Consider the following 22,332-nt stretch of genomic DNA (forward strand, 5'->3'; position numbering starts at 1 on the left):
TTTTGAGATCAAATCCAATCCCAAAAACTCACCTAATTCTTCCCATCCTTCCTCTTCACAACCTAAAATATCATTTTCCTTTCATCTCCCAAGGTCCTGTCTTGGTCTGCTTGTTGCATCCTCTTCCTCTTGAGTATTCATCATGGTCTCCTTGGATCCATAGCACATTCTGTCTTAAAGTTTTTCAGTTTACTGTTTTTGTTTTCAAGTTCTTTTTTTTTTAAAACAAAGAAATATTTTATATATAGTATTCATGAATCATAATATATCTTATAAAGTTATAAATGATATTATTAATAATTTAAACAAAAAAAACTTTAAATATTCATAATACATCATATAATTGTCAATTTTTTCAGATTTCTTATATAATGTAGTCTGTCATTTTTTGAGAGAAGCCAAATTATGTTGCTATGATGAATGTGGCAATGTTATGTAGTTCTGAAATTCATGAATATATTTGATAAGTCATACATATATAATGTCGTCCCCTGCCATCTCCTGCTCTAGCCAAAAACAAATGTCCCGAAAACCCGTTCCTCCTACCTGTCCCGCAAACTTGGGGTAACATAGAATATATTGCCCCAATCTTTTTATCCTTCTTTAAAAGAAACATCTTGGCTCTCATTTGTTCATCTTGGTATTGGCAATATAGCAAAGTGCTGCTGGAGTGATTCCAGGGAGAAAACTGCTGGTTTGAGGATGCTAACCCTCATTTGGGACAGTAGTTTCTGCAGTGAAAGATCTACTCTTAGGCTAGTTATTCCAAGGAGTTCTGAGATTTGAAGCTTTTGGAGCGAGTTTGCGTTTGAGGATGAAGATTTCAGTGTTTTCTGAGATGGGTTTTCTGTAGCAATGTGGTGTGCATGGGTTTTGTTGTGTGTTGGTTTTCAATGTTGGAATGAGTCTTGTTGTTTAGGGTTTTAGATTTTAGAGTGCTGGCAATGCAACAGAGTCTTGTTGTTTAGGGTTTTAGATTTTAGAGTGCTGGCAATGCAACAGACCGTTCTGGGTTTTTGATACATGGAGTCTCAAAAATATCTCTAATCAGAATTCTCAATATGATTAGAGATTGTATTGGGGTGCTTTACCATTGATTTTCCCTTAGCTAAGTGACTCCTTCCAAGCTATTCTTTGTGGGTGTAAAATTTCCCTCTAAGTGGGCTGCATACTTCCCTCCTGGCACAAGAGATTTGGGTGAAGGTTTAGACTGCGTTTTGGGCAGATGGGTTGCTCTGAACTAGGCAGTTGTTGCTGCTGCTACAGTATTATTGCAGCTGGCACTTACTGAGCATTTCCTCAGCCAATCGACAGCCATTACCAGGTCGGAAAACATTGGAGAGAGGCCAGATTTCCATCATTTTAGGTCTGAAATATATAGACAGAACTCTTTTTTCAGTCACTAAGTCGATTGTAATGAATTGCACTGTTAAGTTTATAACCTGATAATCACCAGGTCTGTAAGTGCAGATTGCACTATCTCTTAATAAGTTCTAAGATATCTAAGAATTGCTTTGTATTTATGTTCATAAGTTTCTCCTCTAGGTGGTGACTTTCCAGATTTGTTAATGTTAACAAAGAAACTAACACAATGTGTTAGTTATTATTATTTAATGTTGATTTATCTAGCAAATCACTGGTTTCTTATGAGGAGTTACAAAGCCGACCAAGTGAAGGGATATGCCCTTTGAGGGTGACGTCCTTTGGTCTGGATATTTAGAGGATTGTGATGCAGTTTGAGGGACACACAAAAATATTATCAAGTCTGCTCCTTCAAGCATTTACATTCAGCGAATTCTAAATCAGAGCTATTCTTATTAAATCAAGATTGAATATAGAGTATTGGATCTGCATTTAAGATAAGAGTTAACATCCTCAACAATCTGAATATTCATAATATTTAGAAGACCATTCTGAGCAATTTAAGACTGAACTAAAGTCTGATCCAAAGAACAAAGAATTAGCAGAAACTTTACATGGTATTAGAGCCAAGTTATCAAATCTAGGGCTCTGCAAAATTTAGTTATCAGACTTCATATATATTTAGTAGCTTTCTCCTATCTTCAATGGCATACACAATCAGACCCGAGGACAGGTTTGATTGGAAAGAACACTTTGAAGCCTGGAAATTTAGAATCTTGATGATTCTTGAAGAGAACAATGTTAAACAATTCGTTGATGGCACATTGAAACAACCCCCAGTTGAATCTCACAAATCTATATGGAGCAAAGGAAATAGAAAAGCTATTCAAATCATCTTAGATGGAGTTAAAAATGATATTGTACCTATGTTTACAAAACATCAAACTGCCTTTGATATGATGAATGCATTACGAAATGCATATGAAGTAAACAATGCAACCAGGGTTCTTGCACTAAAAAGGCAACTAAATCACATATAGATAAAGAAAGGAGAATCGATAAATTCTTATTTCCTAAGAGTTTCCAGCATTAGAGATGAACTATCAAGCATAGGAACCATCATTAATGACACAAAATTAATGCTTATGGCTATAGATGGATTGCCAGATTCATGGGAGACATTCGCATAAGGAATAAGTGCCAGAGATCAGCTTTCGGACTTTAACAGACTCAAGAATGATTGTCTTCAAGAGGAATCCAAAAAACTAAAGAAAGGAGGGAAACCAAAAGTAGAAGATGAAGAACTTCACGTTCTTAATGCAAACTCCTATAAGGGAAAGAGGAAGCATTTCAAGAAGAAAAAGGGAAATCAAAAGAACGGAAAGCTCAAGAAAGATCTATCTAAAATAAAGTGTTTCAAATGTGAAAAATTTGGACACTATAGATCTAATTGTCTTGAAGATTCCAAACAACAGGCAAATTGTACAAATGTCATTAGAGAAGAAGATACTTATGATCTTGAGAATTGTGTTTTGTATTCCTCTCTATCAAATGAAATTTCAAATAAAGCATGGGTAATCGATAGTGGATCTTTTAGACATATAACGGGATACAAAGAAACTCTAGATTCTTTATCAGAGAAGGTTAGCGGTGAAGTTACCATTGGTGATAACTCAGCACACTATGTTGAAGGAATTGGAAATTGCACTTTGAAACTAAAATGAGAAAATACTCGTATTCTTAAAGGTGTACTCTATGTACCAGGGATTAAAAGAAACCTAATCTCAATTACAGTGCTTGAAAATGATGGACACAATGTTGCATTCGTGGATGACAAAGTATTAACTTGGGCTAAGAACTCTTCCATCAAGAAAGCAAAGTTAATTGGTCAAAGAAGGGGATATTTGTATGAACTAAATATAGAATCTAGTCGATCCATTCAAGCCCTAGTTCACGAAACTGAAGATTCAAATGAAATATGGCATAGAAGATTAGGGCATCTAAATTTTAAAACTTTATCAACTATGGAAAAGATGGTTACTGGATTACCCAAATTAAATAAAGACCACCCTAGTATTTGCAAAGGGTGTGCTTTGTGTAAAAGTAGTCCCTTTCATGATAGTACTAGGAAAACAAATAATGTACTAGATTAATTCATTCAGATTTATGTGGACCTATGTCTGTTCCTTCTCTTGGAGGATTCTAGTATTATATCTTGTTTATAGATGACTTCTCTAGGAAAATATGGATTTACTTTTTAAAATGCAAGGAATTAGAAGAAATCCTACAAAGATTTAAAGAATTCAAAGCATTAACTGAAAATTTTTCAGGACATAAAATCAAAACCCTTAGAATAGATAGCAGAGGAGAATATACCTCAGACTTGTTTAAAAGGTTTTGTCAAGAATCAGGGATTAAGACGGAGTACACCGTTCCTTATAACCTAGAACAAAACGAGGTACCAGAAAGAAAGAATAGGACAATTATAGAAGCTGCTAGGGCTATGATTTTTGACCAAAGTTTAGAATACTATCTTTGGGCAGAAGCCTCCTGTACTACTGTATATATTCAAAATAGAAGCCCTCACTCCTATCTTAAACATAAAACCCCTGAAGAAGTATTTATTAAAGTAAAACCCAATATAAGTCATCTTAGAATTTTTAGATGTCCTGTATATATCCATGTTCCAAAAGAAAAGAGAACCAAGTTAGAACCCTTTGAGAGGAAATGTAGTTTTGTAGGGTATAGTGAAACTTCTAAAGCATATAGGATTTTCATACCTGGACAGAAAACTATTGAACATAGCAGAGATGTAATCTTTGAAGAAGATCTTGCATTCAGAAGAGCCATAAGTTCTAACGAACCTTCTCCTTCTCTAGTTCTGAAAGAAATAGTGAATTTGGATCCTAGAGGGAGAACTTAGAAGAGATCGAAGATGAAATCCAAAATATGAACGTTGAAGAAAATTCAAAGAAAAGACCACTTTGGGCCATAAAAACAGTTGAAGCAGCTCAAGACTTTGCTACACCTTCAGGAACAGTTAGAGAAAGCAAAAGACCTAAAAAATTCTCTGGCTATATAACAAACATGAGTGATTTATCCAAAACAGAGCCAACCAATCCTTCTGATGCTATTAAACATTCAGCCTGGAAAGAAGCTATGACAGAAGAATACCAATCTATTATGAAAAATGATGTTTGGGAAATTGTTCCAAGACCTAAAGGAAAATTTGTTGTTTCTTCCAAGTGGATATTTAAAATAAAGCATGTGCTGACGGTAGTATTGAGAAGTATAAAGCCAGATTTGTAGCTAGAGGATTTTTTCAGAAAGAAGGGATTGATTATGAAGAAACCTTTGCTCTTGTTGCCATATATACCTCCGTAAGAGCAATCTTAGCAATTGCTGTATCAAAGGGATGGAAGGTACATCAGATGGATGTAAAACCAACATTCCTAAATAGAAAGGTTTCAAAAGAAGTATATCTGGAGCAACCTGAAGGATTTGAAACTCATGATCCGAACACTTTTGTTTGCAGGCTTAAGAAAGCTCTCTATGGGCTTAAATAGGCTCCCAAGGCTTGGTATAAAAGAGTTGATAAGTATCTCACTAGCTTAGGATTCTCTAAGAATGAAGCTGATCCAAATTTATATTATAAAAGAGATAAAGATGATATTGTAATTTTGATTCTATATGTTGATGATCTACTAATTACAGGTGATGTTCATCTCATAGATCAATGCAAGAAAGATCTAACTAGAGAATTTGAGATGAAAGACTTGGGACTCCTTCATTACTTCCTAGGACTGGAAGTACGACAGAATTCTGATAGTATCATATTAAATCAAGGGAAGTAGACATCAGATATTTTAAAGAGATTTAGAATGTGGAATTGCAAATCTGTGTCTTCTCCTATGGAGACTAATCTACATAAGCTTAAGGAAGCAGCTGTAGAATCACCATCCATAGATTCTACTCTCAACAAATAGATGATTGGGTCTCTTATGTACTTAGCAAATACAAGACCAGATATTTACTATGCAGTTAATGTCTAAGTCAATTTATGTGTGAACAGAAGGAGATTCACCTAGTCGCAGTTAAACACATTATGAGATACTTACAAGGCACTCTTAATTTTGGACTCAAATATGAGAAAGTTGCTTTAGATTTGCATGGATTCACCGATTCAGATTGGTGTGGAAGTGTTGAGGATAGGAAAAGCACTTCAGGATGCTGTTTTAGTTTAGGATCAACTATGATATCTTGGATATGCAGAAAACAGTCTTCAGTAGCTGAGAGCTCCATAAAAGCTGAATACATTGCAGCAGCAATGGCCTCTTGTGAAGCAGTTTGGTTGAGGAAGTTACTTGGAGGATTATTTGGGCAAGCCATGAATCCTACGATTATTCATTGTGATAATCAAAGTTCCATCAAGCTCTTAGTGAATCCAATTTTCCATGACAGGTCCAAGCATATTGAAATTCCTTACCATTATGTAAGAGATATGGTAGACAAAAATTTTGTAAAATTGGAATACATTTGCACTGTAGATCAGACAGCAGACATACTCACGAAACCTTTATTTGGAGTGAAGATAGAAAATTTCAAGAGGAGACTTGGTATGGTTGAGTTGTAATCCATTTGTACTCTTTTGATTATTAATAAAATAATTTTATTTTGTCAAGCTATTGACTATTATGGGCTCCACCATGTGTATTCATTATATAAGAGGTGACGATCTCTGAAATAATGAACACTTGTATAAAAGACATTATGAGAGATGACGATCTCTTAGAGAATGTACTAAACAGTAGATTTTACTGTAAGATCTAGATGAGTTTTAGATCATATTGTGATGTTGACATTGCTATGTTCATGTGTCACAAATTGGATAAAGGAAGAATCTTAGTATTCTCCAGGTTTATCTTGTATTGTGGTAGATCTTAAAACTCAGGATCTTGTTGTGATATAGAAATACCAATTTCTATGAAATCACAACTTGGATAAATGAAGAGAGTACTCTTCAGATTTATCCTGTATAATATCAATAGTAGCAGTGATTTGTCATATCACATATTGAGTAATATGACATTGTGTTATGTGTTCTATGATATCACACACTAAGAAGATTCAGACAGATATAGAGTATTAATTCTCGCTTATTCATCTGTATTGATGTTGCTAGATATGATATCTCTCTGTGTGATTATCAAGTTAAGAGGGAGTGTTAAATTTATAACCTGATAATCACCAGGTCTGTAAGTGCAGATCACACTATCTCTTAATAAGTTCTAAGATATCTAAGAATGGCTTTGTATTTATACTCATAACTTTCTCCTCTAGGGGGCAACTTTCCAGATTTGTTAATGTTAACAAAGAAACTAACACAATGTGTTAGTTATTATTATTTAATGTTGATTTATCTAGCAAATTGCCGGTTTCTTATGAGGAGTTACAAAGCCGACCAAGTGAAGGGATATGTCCTTTGAGGGTGACGTCCTTTGGTCTAGATATTTAGAGGATTGTGATGCAGTTTGAGGGACACACAAAAATATTATCAAGTCTGCTCCTTCAAGCATTTACATTCAGCAAATTCTAAATCAGAGATATTCTTATTAAATCAAGATCGAATATAGAGTATTGGACCTGCATTTAAAATAAGAGTTAATGTCCTCAACAATCTGAATATTCATAATATTTAGAAGACCATTCTGAGCAATTTAAGACTGAACTAAAGTCTGATCCAAAGAACAAAGAATTAGCAGAAACTTTACAAACACTATGAATTGATGCAATGTGTTCTTATTTTCTACATTTTAATGTTACTTTATGTATGAATATCTAATGAGTAGAATTCTAAAGTTTGGGAGATTCACTCTGTGGTTTGGCAGATACACCGAAACAGATTTATACTGTTTTTAAATGGATCTGACATTGGATTTGCTTATTCCATTGATTTTAAGAAATGCTATAATTATGTTTTTGGTCAAGCAACCCACTAAATTTGTGTGTTTTTGATTTACCTATGTCAAAGAGTTGTTTTCACATGTCAAAGGCCCCCAATACAGTAATTGATCTGTCAATCTTTATTTGAAAGCCTCCTTTGGATGATTGGATCAATGAATCTCTGAATCCCAAGGATGGAAGCTCTTATCATTTTCCATGTGACTTGTGGTGGAACAATTGTCTTTGAAAGGCTTTGGGATTCATGAAAGTTTCTTTATGTTGTCAAAGGGTCCCACTTGTTTTGAATTTACCTTCCTTCAATTGTTTATGTTTTAGGACTGTGGATACTGTGATTATCTTGATCTGTGGTTTTCTTATGTCTTTATTCTTGAGAAACGGAGATGAAATGTAACTTAAATTTTATAAGACAATAAATTAGCAGTAGGCCTTTTTTCTTGGCGATAGCTGAGAATGTATCATTGGATTTTGCATTAAGACCATTGAGATCATTGCTATATGAAACTTAAGTATTTTCTATCATTTTATTGAGAGAAACAATTCTGTCTTTCAATTCTTAATAGAGCCTGTAGATGAGTTGGTTTGGATAACTGATTTTTTATGAAATAGGGTGAGATTCATTCAGATGTGTTGGCTTAGATAAATGGCCATTTATGAAACAGTGTGAGATTCATTCTATATTATGGATTGAGATGTCTTATTTAATAAAAGGAATTCTTTTTTTGTGTGCTTTTTTTCTCTAAGGGTGTTAGTAGTGGCTGAGTAATATCCTGTATTTATTGATTTGGTGTATCATTTGTATATAATCAGCGAGGCATAAAAATTCTTCCTCACTTTTTTTGATGCAAAATGTGTCTTTTTCAGGTAAACAACGAATCACTTACTGTGAAAGATAATGATGGCAACACAGTTCAGTCACAGCTTGTACCTCTAGAAAATTCAACAGTCAATTTGAAAAGTCATTATAAGAAAGAAAACATGCGCACATCATCGGACATAAGCCCTCTTTTTTCTCTTTTTTTTGGAGTGTCTGTGCCACCTTTTGGATTTAGCATGTATATTATTTCAAAGGACAATGGTAATTCAGTTCTCTTTACTTAAAAGATTTCTCCATCACACCGAGCATCATAAATTTTAGTTTTTGAAATGACCAAGGAAGGTCTAAGAATGTATATTGTACAATGAACTATGACAGGTAGGATTACTAATTCGAATGTTCAAAATAATTTTTTAATCTCTCAGCTGCCTTTATGCACAGGGAGTAGACCTTTCTTATCAACCAAACAAGCTGTGGCAGTAAATGAAACTACATATGATGCTGGACCGGGCAACTTTACAATGACATTTTCCTCTATATCTGGTCAATTACAACAGATATCAAATTTCAGGACTGGGGTAAATAACTGGTTCTTAATTTCAACTCTTTCATCCAAAAATGCCTTTACATGCACTCGTTTAATAAATGCTTGAAAGTACAGACTTCAAGAAAATGTCAATTTGCATGTACGAGTATTCTTGAAGTCATGCTTTTACTTTCATCATTATGGTTCATTTATATTATATACAGAAATAAGCTATGTATAGACAAATGCACAAACTATTGAAAAATAAACTTGATAGTCTTGGAACGAATGTCAAATACATAATGTTTGTTCACACAAATGAACATCTGGATGGATCTCTATTTAAATTTTGGTCTAGGATTTGACTGGATATCAGCAATTGATGTGATGGAATGTGATGCTCTCCTTAGTTGTGAATAGGAGAGTGGGGTCATACTGTAAGATGTTTGAATTCCTTCCTTTACATGCTCGGTAGTCTAGGAAATAGTTATCTACTTTATGTTTATTGGCCAGCTCTCCTCTTCCCAGCTTTTCATGCTTACATTATTAAGGTTACCAGAAGATGAAATAATTTTAGATATATAGATAGAAATCAGAATAAATTCATGTAACGCATCCCAGTCAATCAAATTTGGGCTAGGCTTGTCTTAATGGTTCGATGCTGAACCTGTAAAGAAAGAATATGTCATAAAGAGGATATCATCTTTCGAGCATTTCCCTAAAACAGCCCTCCACCATATTGGATTAAACATCATGAGAGAAATGTATGCATTATAATTGTAGGATTTGCAGTTAGTTATGTTGCAGTGCACCAACTGTTTTTATAAGTAACAAGCAACAATTCTTCAATTCAAATTGCTCACAATTGCTTTACTTCTTGCAATATTGTGGCACCAAACTCGGCAGAATGTTCATAAATAAATTTCTATTTCCTTAGCGATAACCTCAACTAAAAATGTTTCAATTCAAATAAATCTGCAAATGAAAAACTAATTTGAAGTAGAAACTTGCTCATCCATTTGTCTCTTCCTTCTTTAACAATCCGAGTCCATACATCTTTGAAGGACAGTGATTCCAAAGTTTCAGTAACTGAAGAGATGAAAGATCTCAGTAAATTGACTATTGATGAGCTTTATGATAGCCTAACAGCCTATAAGATGAGAACAAACTCTACTTTTTCAGAGAAAAAGGAGGTAGCCTTCTAAGCTTCAAAGAAAGGAAAAGAAAAGGAGTGTATCAAGTGAAAGTTTGATGAAGAATCTGATTTTGAGGATGCATATTTCATGATAAAGTTGAAGAAAGGTAACAAAAAATACAAAGGAACGTTGTCTTTCATATTAAATGAAAAAAAATTATTTATGGGCATAGAAGAAGTACAGAAAGAAGATCACAGTATTTGCAGTAAGAGCACATGCATAGACATATTCACACATAGGCACAGGATTTACGTCATGCTCTGATACCAAAATGTGAGAGTGCATCAGATGTGAAATGCAATGATGACTCTTAGTCCAATAAATAGAAGTGAATAAAGACAAGGCAGAGAGCAGTTATGTAGGTGCAGAGAGTGGCTACGTATCAGTTACAAATAGACTGAACTAATCATGATTCTGCTAAAATATTTTTTATACAAAATCTTGCCCTTCTAGTTAAATGTCATTTGCATTTAGATTTTCAATAGCAATCTTATACCTTCCTTGTTGCTGAAAATAGTGTTCAATCTTATTATGTTTTTGTGTTTTGTTTACATAAATCATAGTTTTCCCTAAAGATTACAGTTTTTGTAGTGCTAATTTCAGTGAAGTACTGTTGTTAGCTGTAATAGCTTTGTGTGCAATTTATTTTATATGATATACAATTTGAAGAGAGTTTTATCCTTAGATTCTAATTTTAAGGTAGGTAATATGTAAGTGCAAAGTATCTTAGCTCTCATTTCCTTGTTTGTTGAAGTATGAATCATAAAATAATAATTGAGCCTTATTTTTTAGTCAGTGGCCAATGTTAATGTTTCAGCACAAAATTATTTTGGTTATGTTTAAAAAAATCCTTATTTTGTTCCATCATAATTTGCATTTTGAAACATGACATTCAGTACTTTATTTGTTTTTGGTAGGTAAAAGTCCCGGTGCAACAGTCTTATCTTTGGTATGGTTCTTCTGATGGTGATGAGAGTGATTCCCAGGTCTGTGACTATATTATTTTTATATCCCAGTTTTAACAAATAAAATTTGAATGTCACGCATTTTGTTATTTTGTGCATGTATTAGAAATATTTTGTCTATTTCTCTCTGTACAAAAATTGTTGGAGTATTGAATTTATACTATTGGTGAAGGCTTCTGGAGCATATATATTTCGTCCAAATGGTGCACCACCAACAGCTATTTTAGGATCGGTAACGTCATAGCCTTCTTTTTATGATACAATAAGAATGATATTGTTTATAAAAATTGCTAGGTTTCTTGCATATATTGTTAAAGGAAAAATTCTTTGCTAAAGAGAATAATGCCACAGGTCCCATTGACTATCATGAAAGGACCTTTGGTTCATGAGGTTCATCAGAAATTCAATTCGTGGATATATCAGGTTTGCATTCTTTCAAAGAAAACTACTGAAAATTGTTACATTTCGTTATGTTTACATCAATTACACATCTTTCCTTGTATGTCGTGTGCACAAGGAAGTTGAGAATAAATACAAGAGTAAAATATCAGTGGGTTTCAGCCCTCTCAGCAGAGTGGGTATGTGATGCTTATACAGTATATGTCTAAAAGGATGCTATGTAAACTTGTATCTATAGGTTGCAACTTTCCCGTGCTTTCTCATGGGCACTGTTTGTCAGCAGATATTGCCACTTTTGAATTGTTTTATTTCCAACAAGTTCTTTTTAAAAGTCAATAAAGTCTTTGTTAGCTTGCTGCTATCATAACTAGGTCTTTGCTTGCTTTTAGTGAGATCCTTATGACAATAATAGGTGATGATTTGTGACGTGATAAGAAAGCATAAACAAATTGACATGTGATAAGAAATCATAGTTTTGAAGATTGAGATTAGTTTGTTCAAGGGTTGCTCAGGGCTGACAGAATATATTGACACAATGCACAGTAAGACTTTTTTCGAACGCTTTGGATATATCTTTTGAATTATTTATATCCTTCTACCATTTACTTTTGATGAATTTTTCATTCATTTACTTTTTATACCAAGTTTGCTTACAGTGTAGTACAAAACTTTATATGTCAAATGATGTCAAATCTACACTGTTTCTTTTTCTAGAAAATATAAATTTTCACTGTTTCTATCAATCCTTAACACAAGATGCTAGTGAACATACAAAATGATTAACATTAAAGGGAGTAAAAATTGACCTGATCATACCATATTGCAAATCACACCATATTCCGTGTGCTTTGCCTATATTAGTGGTATAACACACCATAACTCAAAAAGTCAGACTAAACAAAATGGAGAGCAAGTTATTTGATCAACTTAGACTCAAAAATCTAAAATATATGTAAATTTGTAAAATAAACTTGACTAACATGCAATATAGTAAGAATGATAAAGACTGATAATGTAGATTTTTGTAATATCCCTTACTAATTTTGATACCAATTTTCTGAATTTTGATCTTGTCAAACACTTTACACAACAGGATATCTTACAGATTGCTTCTAATATGTGTAACTCAAATGGGTTAACAATAGAAGTGCTTGCAAATGTCTTCAAAATTATCTAAGCATTGTATTAGAATGAAAATGCAATTGACTGATTACAATCATTGAGTGATGGCCAAGAGTGTTGGCTTACAAGGGAATTTTCTTTAGAAGCTCTATCATACCAAGTTGACCTCCATGAAATCTGAACATAATCATACCTATGTCTCTCACCCAAACAAATGCAACCCTTCGGAGGATCTTTCACCACCTTAGTTATGCTTATCAATGGGAATAGTCATTCCCAATGACTAATGGGATAATCTTGTAGAAATGCTTGGCTCCACAAATGAACATATCAAAGAAATTGTCAGGAACTAGATGATTAGAAGTTTAACTGAGCCCCAATTTTTACTTTTCTCCAAGACAAGGTGGATCCTTAAGAAGCTTTTAGGAACATGAAGAGATGATTCTTTCAAGAAGCTTCTAAAAACATGGGGAGGTGGTGTTAGAGTAATAAAATATTTTCTTATTAATTAAATCATATTGATTTAATTATTAAGTCACTTATTACCTCTAGTTTACTTAAGCTGAACTTTGGGCATATATAATTAATTCTTTTATTAATTATTATCATGTAACCTAGGTTTACCTGTTAGGGCTTTGATCTCCTTTTATAAGGATTCATCTCTTTGTAATTCATTCATTCACTTTTGATAATAACAATCTCTCTTTTTGCTTATAAAAAATGTCTCATATATGGATCTGAGAATTCTAGCCTCATAGCTTTTGCTTCTCTCTTTCTGTGATAGGTGTTTGCATGCAGATGATTCTTGGGAGCCGTGGGGTTGATCTTTCATCAACTTCAACATGGTATCAGAGCTCTAGATCTTCATGCCCCTATTCTATTTATGAGAGGTTGGCATGGCTTTTAGATTTGTGTTTTTTCTTTCAGAGGGTTTCATTTTTTAGAGGATTTTGTTTTTCAAAGGATTTTTGTATTGGCTTTGGAGGGTCATTGATTTTTGGTGCACTTTGAGAAAAAATGGACATCATTGTCGAGCTCAAAGTGCCCAAAACCCCCTAGTTTCATATAAAATTTGTCTAATTTAGACACAGTTGAAATCTAAGGTAAAAAAAAAATTACTCCCAGATTGGGCACATTTCCCAAGGTAGTGATTTGATATTTTTAGCATCGAAATTGATAAATTTGGTGTGAAACTCAAGATTTTTCGGCACAAAAATCAAGATTTTTGGCATGCGAATCAAAATTTTTTGCATGCAAATCGAAACAGTTTTGATTTGAAATTGGCATGCTTCTGTAATGTCCCTGTTTTTGCATGTCTATGTAGTTGATGGAGTTAGCTTATCATAGTGACCCTTGTGAGCTGATAGGGTGTTTTCAGGTCCCAACTGTAGATTTTCTATTTTTAGTAGGTCTATTTTTGGCAGTTGCTAATTTTGGCAGTGCACTGTGTGGCTTCGGCAATTGGTCGTCACGTATGGTAAACTAAGTGAATAATTGCATGAGCTCTTATTTATTATTAAGTTGCATTAGTATAATAATGTTTATATTATTATAATAATGACATTGAGTAATATTTTTAAAAAGTGTGTTGGAAAGTTTCTAGTGTTGTTTTCTTTTGGGATACTTCTACAAATTTTGAAGTGGAGTTTTTTAGGAAACTTTGGGCCAATGAAAGATTATAAATAGGAGCTCATTTCATGGGGAAAAGTACGCTTGAAAATATATTTGCTTTTTGTGTCTTTGTATCTTCTTCCTGATTTCTGACTTGAGAGCCTTTGCTGAAGTATAAGTGTCTTATCTGAGAAGTTCTTGGCAATTGTGCTGAAGTATACTATTGGCCAACATTCTCCTACTGTATTCTTGTAGCTAAGGAGAATAATCTTGAATACATATTTCCTCTCTTAATTGTCTGGTGAGGGTTTCTTAAAGTTTTGAGAATTGTTCTTAAGGTTGGCATTTCGAATTGCTGCTGTTGTATAGCAATTCAGTGATTTCTCCTACTATTGTCGGCTGTGGCTAAGGAGAGGACTCAATTTAGTTGGTCATTTGCATTGATTTGGGATTCAACGAATTCTCCTAACGGCACAGACTGTGATTTCATTAGCTATCATCTCCAATCTATTAGTAAATAATCCCAGAATTGGAAACGCATCTGCATATTGGATGCTATGTGTGTAGAAAGGGGAAGGCAATCAATGTGGGAGACTTCGGTTGAACAAGGCCAGTAAAATTATTGCCGTCATTATTTTGTTTAGTGCTTATTTTGAAATTTTTTAGATTGATTTTGTGATTTGGTTATTGACATTATGGACGGTGATAGAAGATTCATTCCAGGTAGATATTATACTTGTAGAAGGCGCACTTCTTCGCCTAGGGATGCAAAATCTGAGGTAATGGGGGTAAGTGTGTGTGATGATATATCTATAACTATTGTGATAAATGAGCCATCTAGTGAGGCACTTAGCAGTAGTACCTTAGATGTTCAGGTGTGTGCTATTGATAGTACGCATCTTATTGATTTTGAGGTTGATGATCACTCACCTAAGTGGAGCTGGGTTCAATTTACACCATTTGCAGATACAATTCAATTTCCTATAGTGGCAGTTGGTGGTGTTTCTGTATTTGCTGATTTTGATGAGGATGTGGGTACAATGGAGGTGAGTGCATTTGTTGAGAACAATAGAGAACCACATACCACACCTAATTCTCCTATGGCTTCATCTTTTACAGGGGTTACTGGAGAAGATCAGGATTCTAGTGAGGTTTGTAGTGAGATATATTTTATGGGGAGTCCGTACTACTTCAAATTTGTATAGAATTCGTATGTTGTGCAGAGATTGTTTGTTCCTAAGTCCAATGAGTGGCAAAATGATTGGGTTAATGCAGAGGACATACTAGGACCTTCTATGGATCTGACTACAAGTGAAACTTTGGCACAAGTGTTCGATGTTATATTGCAAGTCATGTTATTGGTTCAGTTGATGGTATTGGCATTCTGTTGGTTTAGTGAGGACAAGGACATCACTCGCTTCTTATGGGATCCCGGTGGAGGTTTTTGTATGATGCCGAATTGCTTGAGGACAAGCAATCTTGGGGAGGGAGGACTCTAATGTCCCCATTTTTGGCAGGTCTCCACAGTTGATGGAGTTAGCTTATCATAGTGACCATTGTGAGATGATAGGATGTTTTGGGGGCCCCAACTATAGATTTACTATTTTTAGATCTATTTTTGGCAGTGCGATGGGTGGGTTCGGCAGTTGGTCGTCACTTGCAGTAAATTAAGTTAATAATTGCATGAGCTATTACTTATTATTAAGTTGCATTATTATAATAATGTTTATATATAGCCTTCTTGGAGTTTAGACACTCATTTGTTGGTGGTTTTCACATCTTGTGGGAGCCATTAATCATCTTGGAAGCTGCAACAACCATTCAGGGATATCATGGATGCAAGTAGACATCACTCATACTGCCAGGCAAGTTGCCACCTATCTCTGGCCTTGTTGGGTGGATATTTTGCAATCGACAGTTTTGAGTAAAAATCCAGTCGCAAAATAGGATGACCAGCCATAGCGTGTGAGACAAAGTCTCTCCTACCTTAAAGGGAAGGCTCCTCTTCTCACTGTTCCTTGGATCAACTCAAGGTAAGCAAGAAGTCGAGAGATTTTTATAAACTTGGTGTTACCAATATCCTTTCTTCTTATCTTTCAAGAAAGAATCCACTTACTCGTGGAGCGAGTAATGGGTAGGGTGAATCTCTAACTACACTTCTATCAGGAGTTGGAAACAGTGATACCGATAAACCTTTACTAACTCAAAGGCTAGTTAAAAATGTACCGGTTTGGCTTTAAGTCCGGTCCTATTTCTATATGAAAAGCTTTACAATTAGGGCACAAAGACTCCTAAAAGTAAGAATACTTAACTATTTTGCAAATTAAGAAGAAAATATAAATTACAGACAAAGCTTCTAGCTATACACTTTCACAATTGCTCCTGGTCAAAGTTCTGGCTTCAATTGTTTCTTAACTCTTTTCAATTCAGTTCACTAGAACAATTACCAATAACACAAGACAATATGAATCAAAGACAACTTGGATGAATCATAGACAAAGCTTAAAATTCACACAAATAACAATCTTACTTAATCAAAGTTAAGTCTTGAATGCTCCCTTGTATTCACTTTCTCTCAAAATGGTGCTTACACAAACAAAGTTCTACTGACACAATTTCTCCAAAGCTCTCTTGCACAAAGATAATGATGATTTTACAATGAGGGGGCACTCCTTTATATAGGCACAGGAGTTGAGAAAAAGATGGAGGAAAAAGTGGGATCAACCCAACCAACTTTGACCTAGTCTAACTAAGGAGAAAATATAGGATTACATGCAATTGCACGTGCAAGTAGCATTACATCCTTTTACATACATGTAATTATGCTTTTTCATGTAATGCGTTCTTCTACAACTACTAATATGAAACTAAACAACAATCGTAGAGATTGTTTCTCGGTGCCTTGAATTTGACAATGATGTCACGCACTATTGGAAGATCATCAATTTCCATAGTCTTCAAATTGACTTCAACCCTTATGGCATTTGCATATGCTGATTGCACGATTTTGGAATTTGCTGCTGTAGTATCTAACAAATGTTTTGTCAAGGATTTGTATACAACAAACTTGTTCATCGTATGTGAACCAAAATCTTCAGAATCTACATCAGAATTAATCCTATTGGTATATTCTAAATTTACTATCTTTGTTGCATTAAGATTACCAGAGCCATTAGTAACATGACATCCCATTTGTTCCAACTCACAAGTAACACTCGTTTCAACTGCTTGACAATCTCCAAAGGCCGCCTGCAACTTTGTGATCAGCTTCCTTAATGTCTCCTCCTTGTAGGCAATGAGTCCTTGAAATCTGAAGAATTCGCATGATGGAAGAATGTCACATGAGACCATAGCATTCAAATCAAATTTTACCATTTCATCCCAATCATCAAGGATTTCTTTCAGGTTATCTGCTTCTAGAGTCAAAGAAAAAATTAAGTTTTGTTCCATTTCATTCATCTCTTTGAGACACCTAAGAACTGCAAATGTCTCTGTGATGGCTCGAACTCCTTCAGAAATGATTTCTTGTATCCAAGACTTGGCAGCTTTAGTTAACTTTTTCTCTTTAGATGTTTGAGATATAACAACACTGAGAAGATTGTTTCTGGATAACCTCATTTAAACGAGAGATCTCCTGTTTTAACTGATTCTTCTTTTCCCAAAGTTCATGATTGCTTTTTGATACATTTGTCAATGTATCTTGAGCATCTTGCAAATAGCCCAAACGAGATTGCTTTCCAACTTCAACTTGAGTAAACTTGTAGTTATAATGAGTAAGTTCCTCAACAGGTTTATCTACCAAAGGCTCAGCTATCTCAACAAATTTGTTTATATCAGAATTAACTAAAATTCTAGAAGCAATCTTATCTTTCAAAGATTTGGATTTAGTCTTCTTCATAGGAAGATTGTCAACAGGAACAACTACTTTCTTTCTCTTTGTTGTTATTCTAGTCAACCATGCAGGCAGGTTGAAACTTTCATCTACAGAAGCAGGCATAGTGGAGACCATTGGCATTGGTCCAGATTGTATATTTGTAGTGATTGAGCAAGATTCAGTCTGTACTGCTCAAGGCATAGAAACATGTTGAGAAGACTCTGTCATGAAGAGTTCAAATCCTGTCAAAGATGTATCAAGTTGGGAAACTTGATCACTGGTAAGAGTCGGAAAATCTTCAAACACATTTGCTAAGTGATCATATTGTTCATGTGCAGGAACACGAGGAGCAACAGATGAAATAGGAAGAGCCATGGTGTTAACCTTCGAGACTGGAATGGAATGAGTGAAAATAGTAGAAAATGAATCTACATCATCATCAACCTCCTGCAAAAAGGGTTCTTCATGTATAGAAGACATATAGGCTTGTGCAAGTTTTGGGAGAGATGTGATCATGATTTTCCCTTCTTCATTTGAAACTTCTTTATCAGATTCTGTTTCCAAATCCTCTTCTGATTCTGCCGCTGATTCTTGAATTGACCCAGGAACTTGAGATGTTTTACTTCCTTTTTTGCCCTTCAACTTAAATTTGAGGGAACTCTTGGCATTTGAAGATGAGGCACCATCTTTCCTTGTAATCTCCAATTGTGATTTTCTACCAGGAGGATCAAAACTTCCACAATCCAGGCCCATCTTAGGATTTACTCTTTTAAAGCCTTTACTTTTCAACCATTTGTTAGTGTTTTCTAGGATGGATTAAAACCTGTCTATGATTTTGTACCTTCCTTTTGTCGCCATTGAATAGGAAAAGGGCACTTCTTATCAAAGCCGGCTTAATGAAATTACGGATCAAGGATGTTGCCATCATCTTCAACTTGAAAATCTGAAGGGATTTCCAACATATTAAGATCAATTATTTGCTACAAAGTTAATCTGCAGTAATCCATCTTCATGATGTCAAGTTCTATTCTCATATTAATCCAAATGTCCTCAATGTGATGAACATGAGTGTAGGTTCTTTTTATCTGAGAATTCATTTCTCGATAGTCAAAATCAAACCTAGCCTTGAACTTTTTCAATTTAATCAACTGCAATTCTGCTTCCATATTCTTTGCTTTAGGCACAGAAACAATTGAATAATTGCCAATAGCCAAAGGCTTAGTTGAGGTAATGCCGAATCCGGGCCTATGTGAAGCATGCTGATCACTCTGCACATCCATGAGCTGTCTAGCTAGCTCCATCAGGATGATTCGATCTGTAGCATACCTAGGTAAGGTATACGTCTCTCCCTTGAAATATCCAACTCTTAAGTATGTGAAAGTAGGAAATTGAAGAAAAATACAGCCATACTAGTTCACCTTCTCCCATGCTACATTAGATACTCTCTTGATGGACAACTGCTTATCAAACAAGCACCTAAAATGTCCAAAGAAGGTATCTCAGACTCTTCTGTAGTGGAATTTACTATTTGCCAAATTGATTTGGTCATAGTAATCCCAGATAGGAACTTGAAGACGACCTCCTTTGGTAGAAAGGCCAGAAAAAGACTCCATGGCAGCAGCAATGTGAACTAGATAAGAATTCATATAGAAAGGCACTGATGTTCTCACATTATATATCTGCTGGCAGAGTGCAATACTGATAAGTTCTCTTCAAAAGATGTGTTCTTTGTTTTCCATAATTTGAAACATAAACTTGTACATCCACGGCTCAAAATTGGAAGAATCTTTAAGGCCACAAATCCTGCTGAGAAGGATGATGAGATCCTTGTACTCTTGTTTGAAATTTGACCAATGAACAATCTTTGGCCATCGGGAAAAATTGCTTCTTTTATTATCTAACCAGTAAAGGTTGACATACTTTTGATAATTACTCTTTTGCTCATTCCAACAAGCCAATGATGATTCTTTAGTCAAATCAGCACATTCTGATTTATGCAGAACTTTGAAGATTTGCTCTATAACCTCAGGATCAAAGTTAATGACAACCTTGCCATCAGCATCTTTGATAGTCTTCGTCTTGGGAGTAGAACACTGTGCACATCCATAAATGAAGTCAGGTTCTATAGCCGCCATAAGAAATGTGGATACCAAATGAATGTTGCTTCTCCTAATGCGCTTCATTTCATGACTAGCCGAGGCTTCAATTCTTTGTAGAAAATTAGCCACATCTACATGACCAATCTTCGTGTCCAACATTTTATCCAAAACAAATGTGACTGAAGGAGCTGCATGACCCAATTCTTTATCATATTGATATTTCATTTTGCCTTTGGACTTAGATGGCAAGGACATATCTTGTGCTTGTGCTGCAACACAAAAATCCCAAAACATAAATACATCATCAGAAGGAACCTCCATACAAGTGAATTCTTGATCAGCAGTGAAGATTTGAAAATGGATTGGAGATTTCACAAACACAACAAAGTAACCTCAAAGAGAAAGCATATGCATATGCAATGGCATGGAAAGCGGAATGAAATGATATGAAGTGTGAAAATGGAAGATGAAATGAAATGGAATGGAATGAAAATGTGTGAAGGTGAAACGCATGGGAATACGTGCAAAAATGAAAATTGCTGATTTCAAAAGTGACATAGCATTTTCAAGGCTTTATTGTATGAAAAATGAGTACATGTAAATGCAACATATAACTGGAGGTGAAAGGTGAAATGAGATGGAAACGTGAGTGAAGGATAAAATTTACATGTATGTGCGAATGAAGGTCAAGATGTAAAGCATGGAATGAGGCGGAAACATGTATTTACTCATGTAAGCGCAAATGCATATGAAGAGATGGAAATGAAAAATGGGGGTGAGATAGTGAGTTTTATAGCCACTTTTTGTGAAAAGGAGAATTCAAAGTACATGGGAAGTGAAAATGACATCTTTTGACTTTCCAAAATGTGTCTTTTAATCAAAATCGGACCTTTTGGATGCAATTACATGTAAAACATTTCGTGTAATCATGTCATGTGAATGGAAGCGAAAAGTGAGATGGGTGAAAATAGAAGTGGAAAATGAGATTACATGCACGTGTGGATGGTGAACAAGATGGAAAACATGTAATCGCATTTTGTTGAGTGAGAGATGAAGTGTCGTGACATGGAAATGGAATTTGAAAGATGACGATGCTTTTGCATGAAATGTAACAAAAACAAGTTTTTGGAAAAAAACTTATCACTTCTCCAAGTGGAGAAAAAATTGCAAACAAATGCAAAACACAAAACACATTATAAACAACTTACCTTTGAAAATAAGTCAAACATGCCAAGATGCAATGCACTTCAAAGCTCAAATTCGAAATTTGGACTTGGGAAAGAATCGAAAACATGAAAATGAATAGAAACTTCATATTTAAAGGGACAATGCACTTTCCATGGCAAAATCATCACAAATGGCAACCATCTAATAATTTCATGCATAAAATCAGCAATATAAGCATGAATTAAATTGTAAGAAGGAAAAAGTCCACTTACATGAAGATTAAGTGCCAAATAAGAAGGAAAAAGATGCTCCAATGTTTGAAAAATTCGTCAAAAATGGTGAGACCTTTTCCAACCTTGCAAATTCGAATGGGAGAGGGCAGCAAACAAGGAGAAATTGTTGCAAGATGCCAAAACGTGCCCTAAAAAGTCTCCATACTCCAACGTTTTTGAAGATATGCATTCATGGGATGTTTTTGGTAAAAATGTGTTTCAGCAAGAATCTCAAACAATTTTTTTTATTGTTTAAACACCAAAATGTTGATCAATATGCAATGTAATCACCCAAAAAGAGCAAATTGATTCATCTTCATGCAAAAACGTTGATAAAAAATGAAGATTTTTGGAGTTTTCTTCAAAAACGCGCCCTAGGATTGGGCTTTCAAAAATGATTTTCAGCTTGTTAAATCCATCTTTGATGCAAGCAAACTCATCACCAAGCAAAAATGCCTTTAACGGAAAAGATTTTGTTCAAATCCATGAATTTTTTTTTGAGTTATAGCCAAAATCAGATTCTTGGGGAGCAAGTGCATATTTTCTCTCAAAATCGAACTTTTCAATGGACACAACACATTTTAAAATATGTCTTCCTCCAAAATCGGACCTTTTGAGGTCACATACATGTTTTAAAACATGCCTTAAAGTGAAATCACACTTTTTGGAGTGCATAGCATGTTTTAAAATGTGCTTATAGTTAAAATCGGACCTTTTGAGGTCACTCACACATTTTAAAATGTATCTCACCTTTTAGATGCTTAGGCATAAAAACTTGACTTTTCATGTCATAATAAAAAAGGTCCATTTATTGTAAACTTTTGATGTAATGACATGAAAAGTTTCCTCCAAAGTGAATTTTATGTGCAATGGCATGAAAAAAGTCCACTTTTCATAGTTTTTTACATGCAATTGCATATAAAAAGTCCTCTTTTGAAGCCTTTTAGTCATGTAATTTACT

The 22,332-nt window shown here is 34.6% G+C and overlaps 1 protein-coding gene across 4 annotated transcripts in view; it reads left to right on the forward strand.

The window, feature by feature from the left end:
- Nucleotides 1-22,332, forward strand: part of LOC149555734 (alpha-mannosidase-like) — a 120,061-nt gene that overhangs the window by 19,762 nt on the left and 77,967 nt on the right. For all 4 annotated transcript variants that reach the window (XM_089829877.1, XM_089829874.1, XM_089829876.1 and 1 more), the window contains exons 16-20: nt 8,188-8,401; nt 8,582-8,718; nt 10,780-10,848; nt 11,000-11,059; nt 11,179-11,250. In XM_089829877.1, the coding sequence (XP_089686003.1) occupies nt 8,188-8,401; nt 8,582-8,718; nt 10,780-10,848; nt 11,000-11,059; nt 11,179-11,250 (552 nt within the window). The remainder of the gene's footprint in view (nt 1-8,187; nt 8,402-8,581; nt 8,719-10,779; nt 10,849-10,999; nt 11,060-11,178; nt 11,251-22,332) is intronic.

This window comes from Cupressus sempervirens, chromosome 5, assembly GCF_028749045.1.
Source record: "Cupressus sempervirens isolate cs-2001-9-10 chromosome 5, ASM2874904v1, whole genome shotgun sequence".
Taxonomy (NCBI): Eukaryota; Viridiplantae; Streptophyta; class Pinopsida; order Cupressales; family Cupressaceae; genus Cupressus; species Cupressus sempervirens.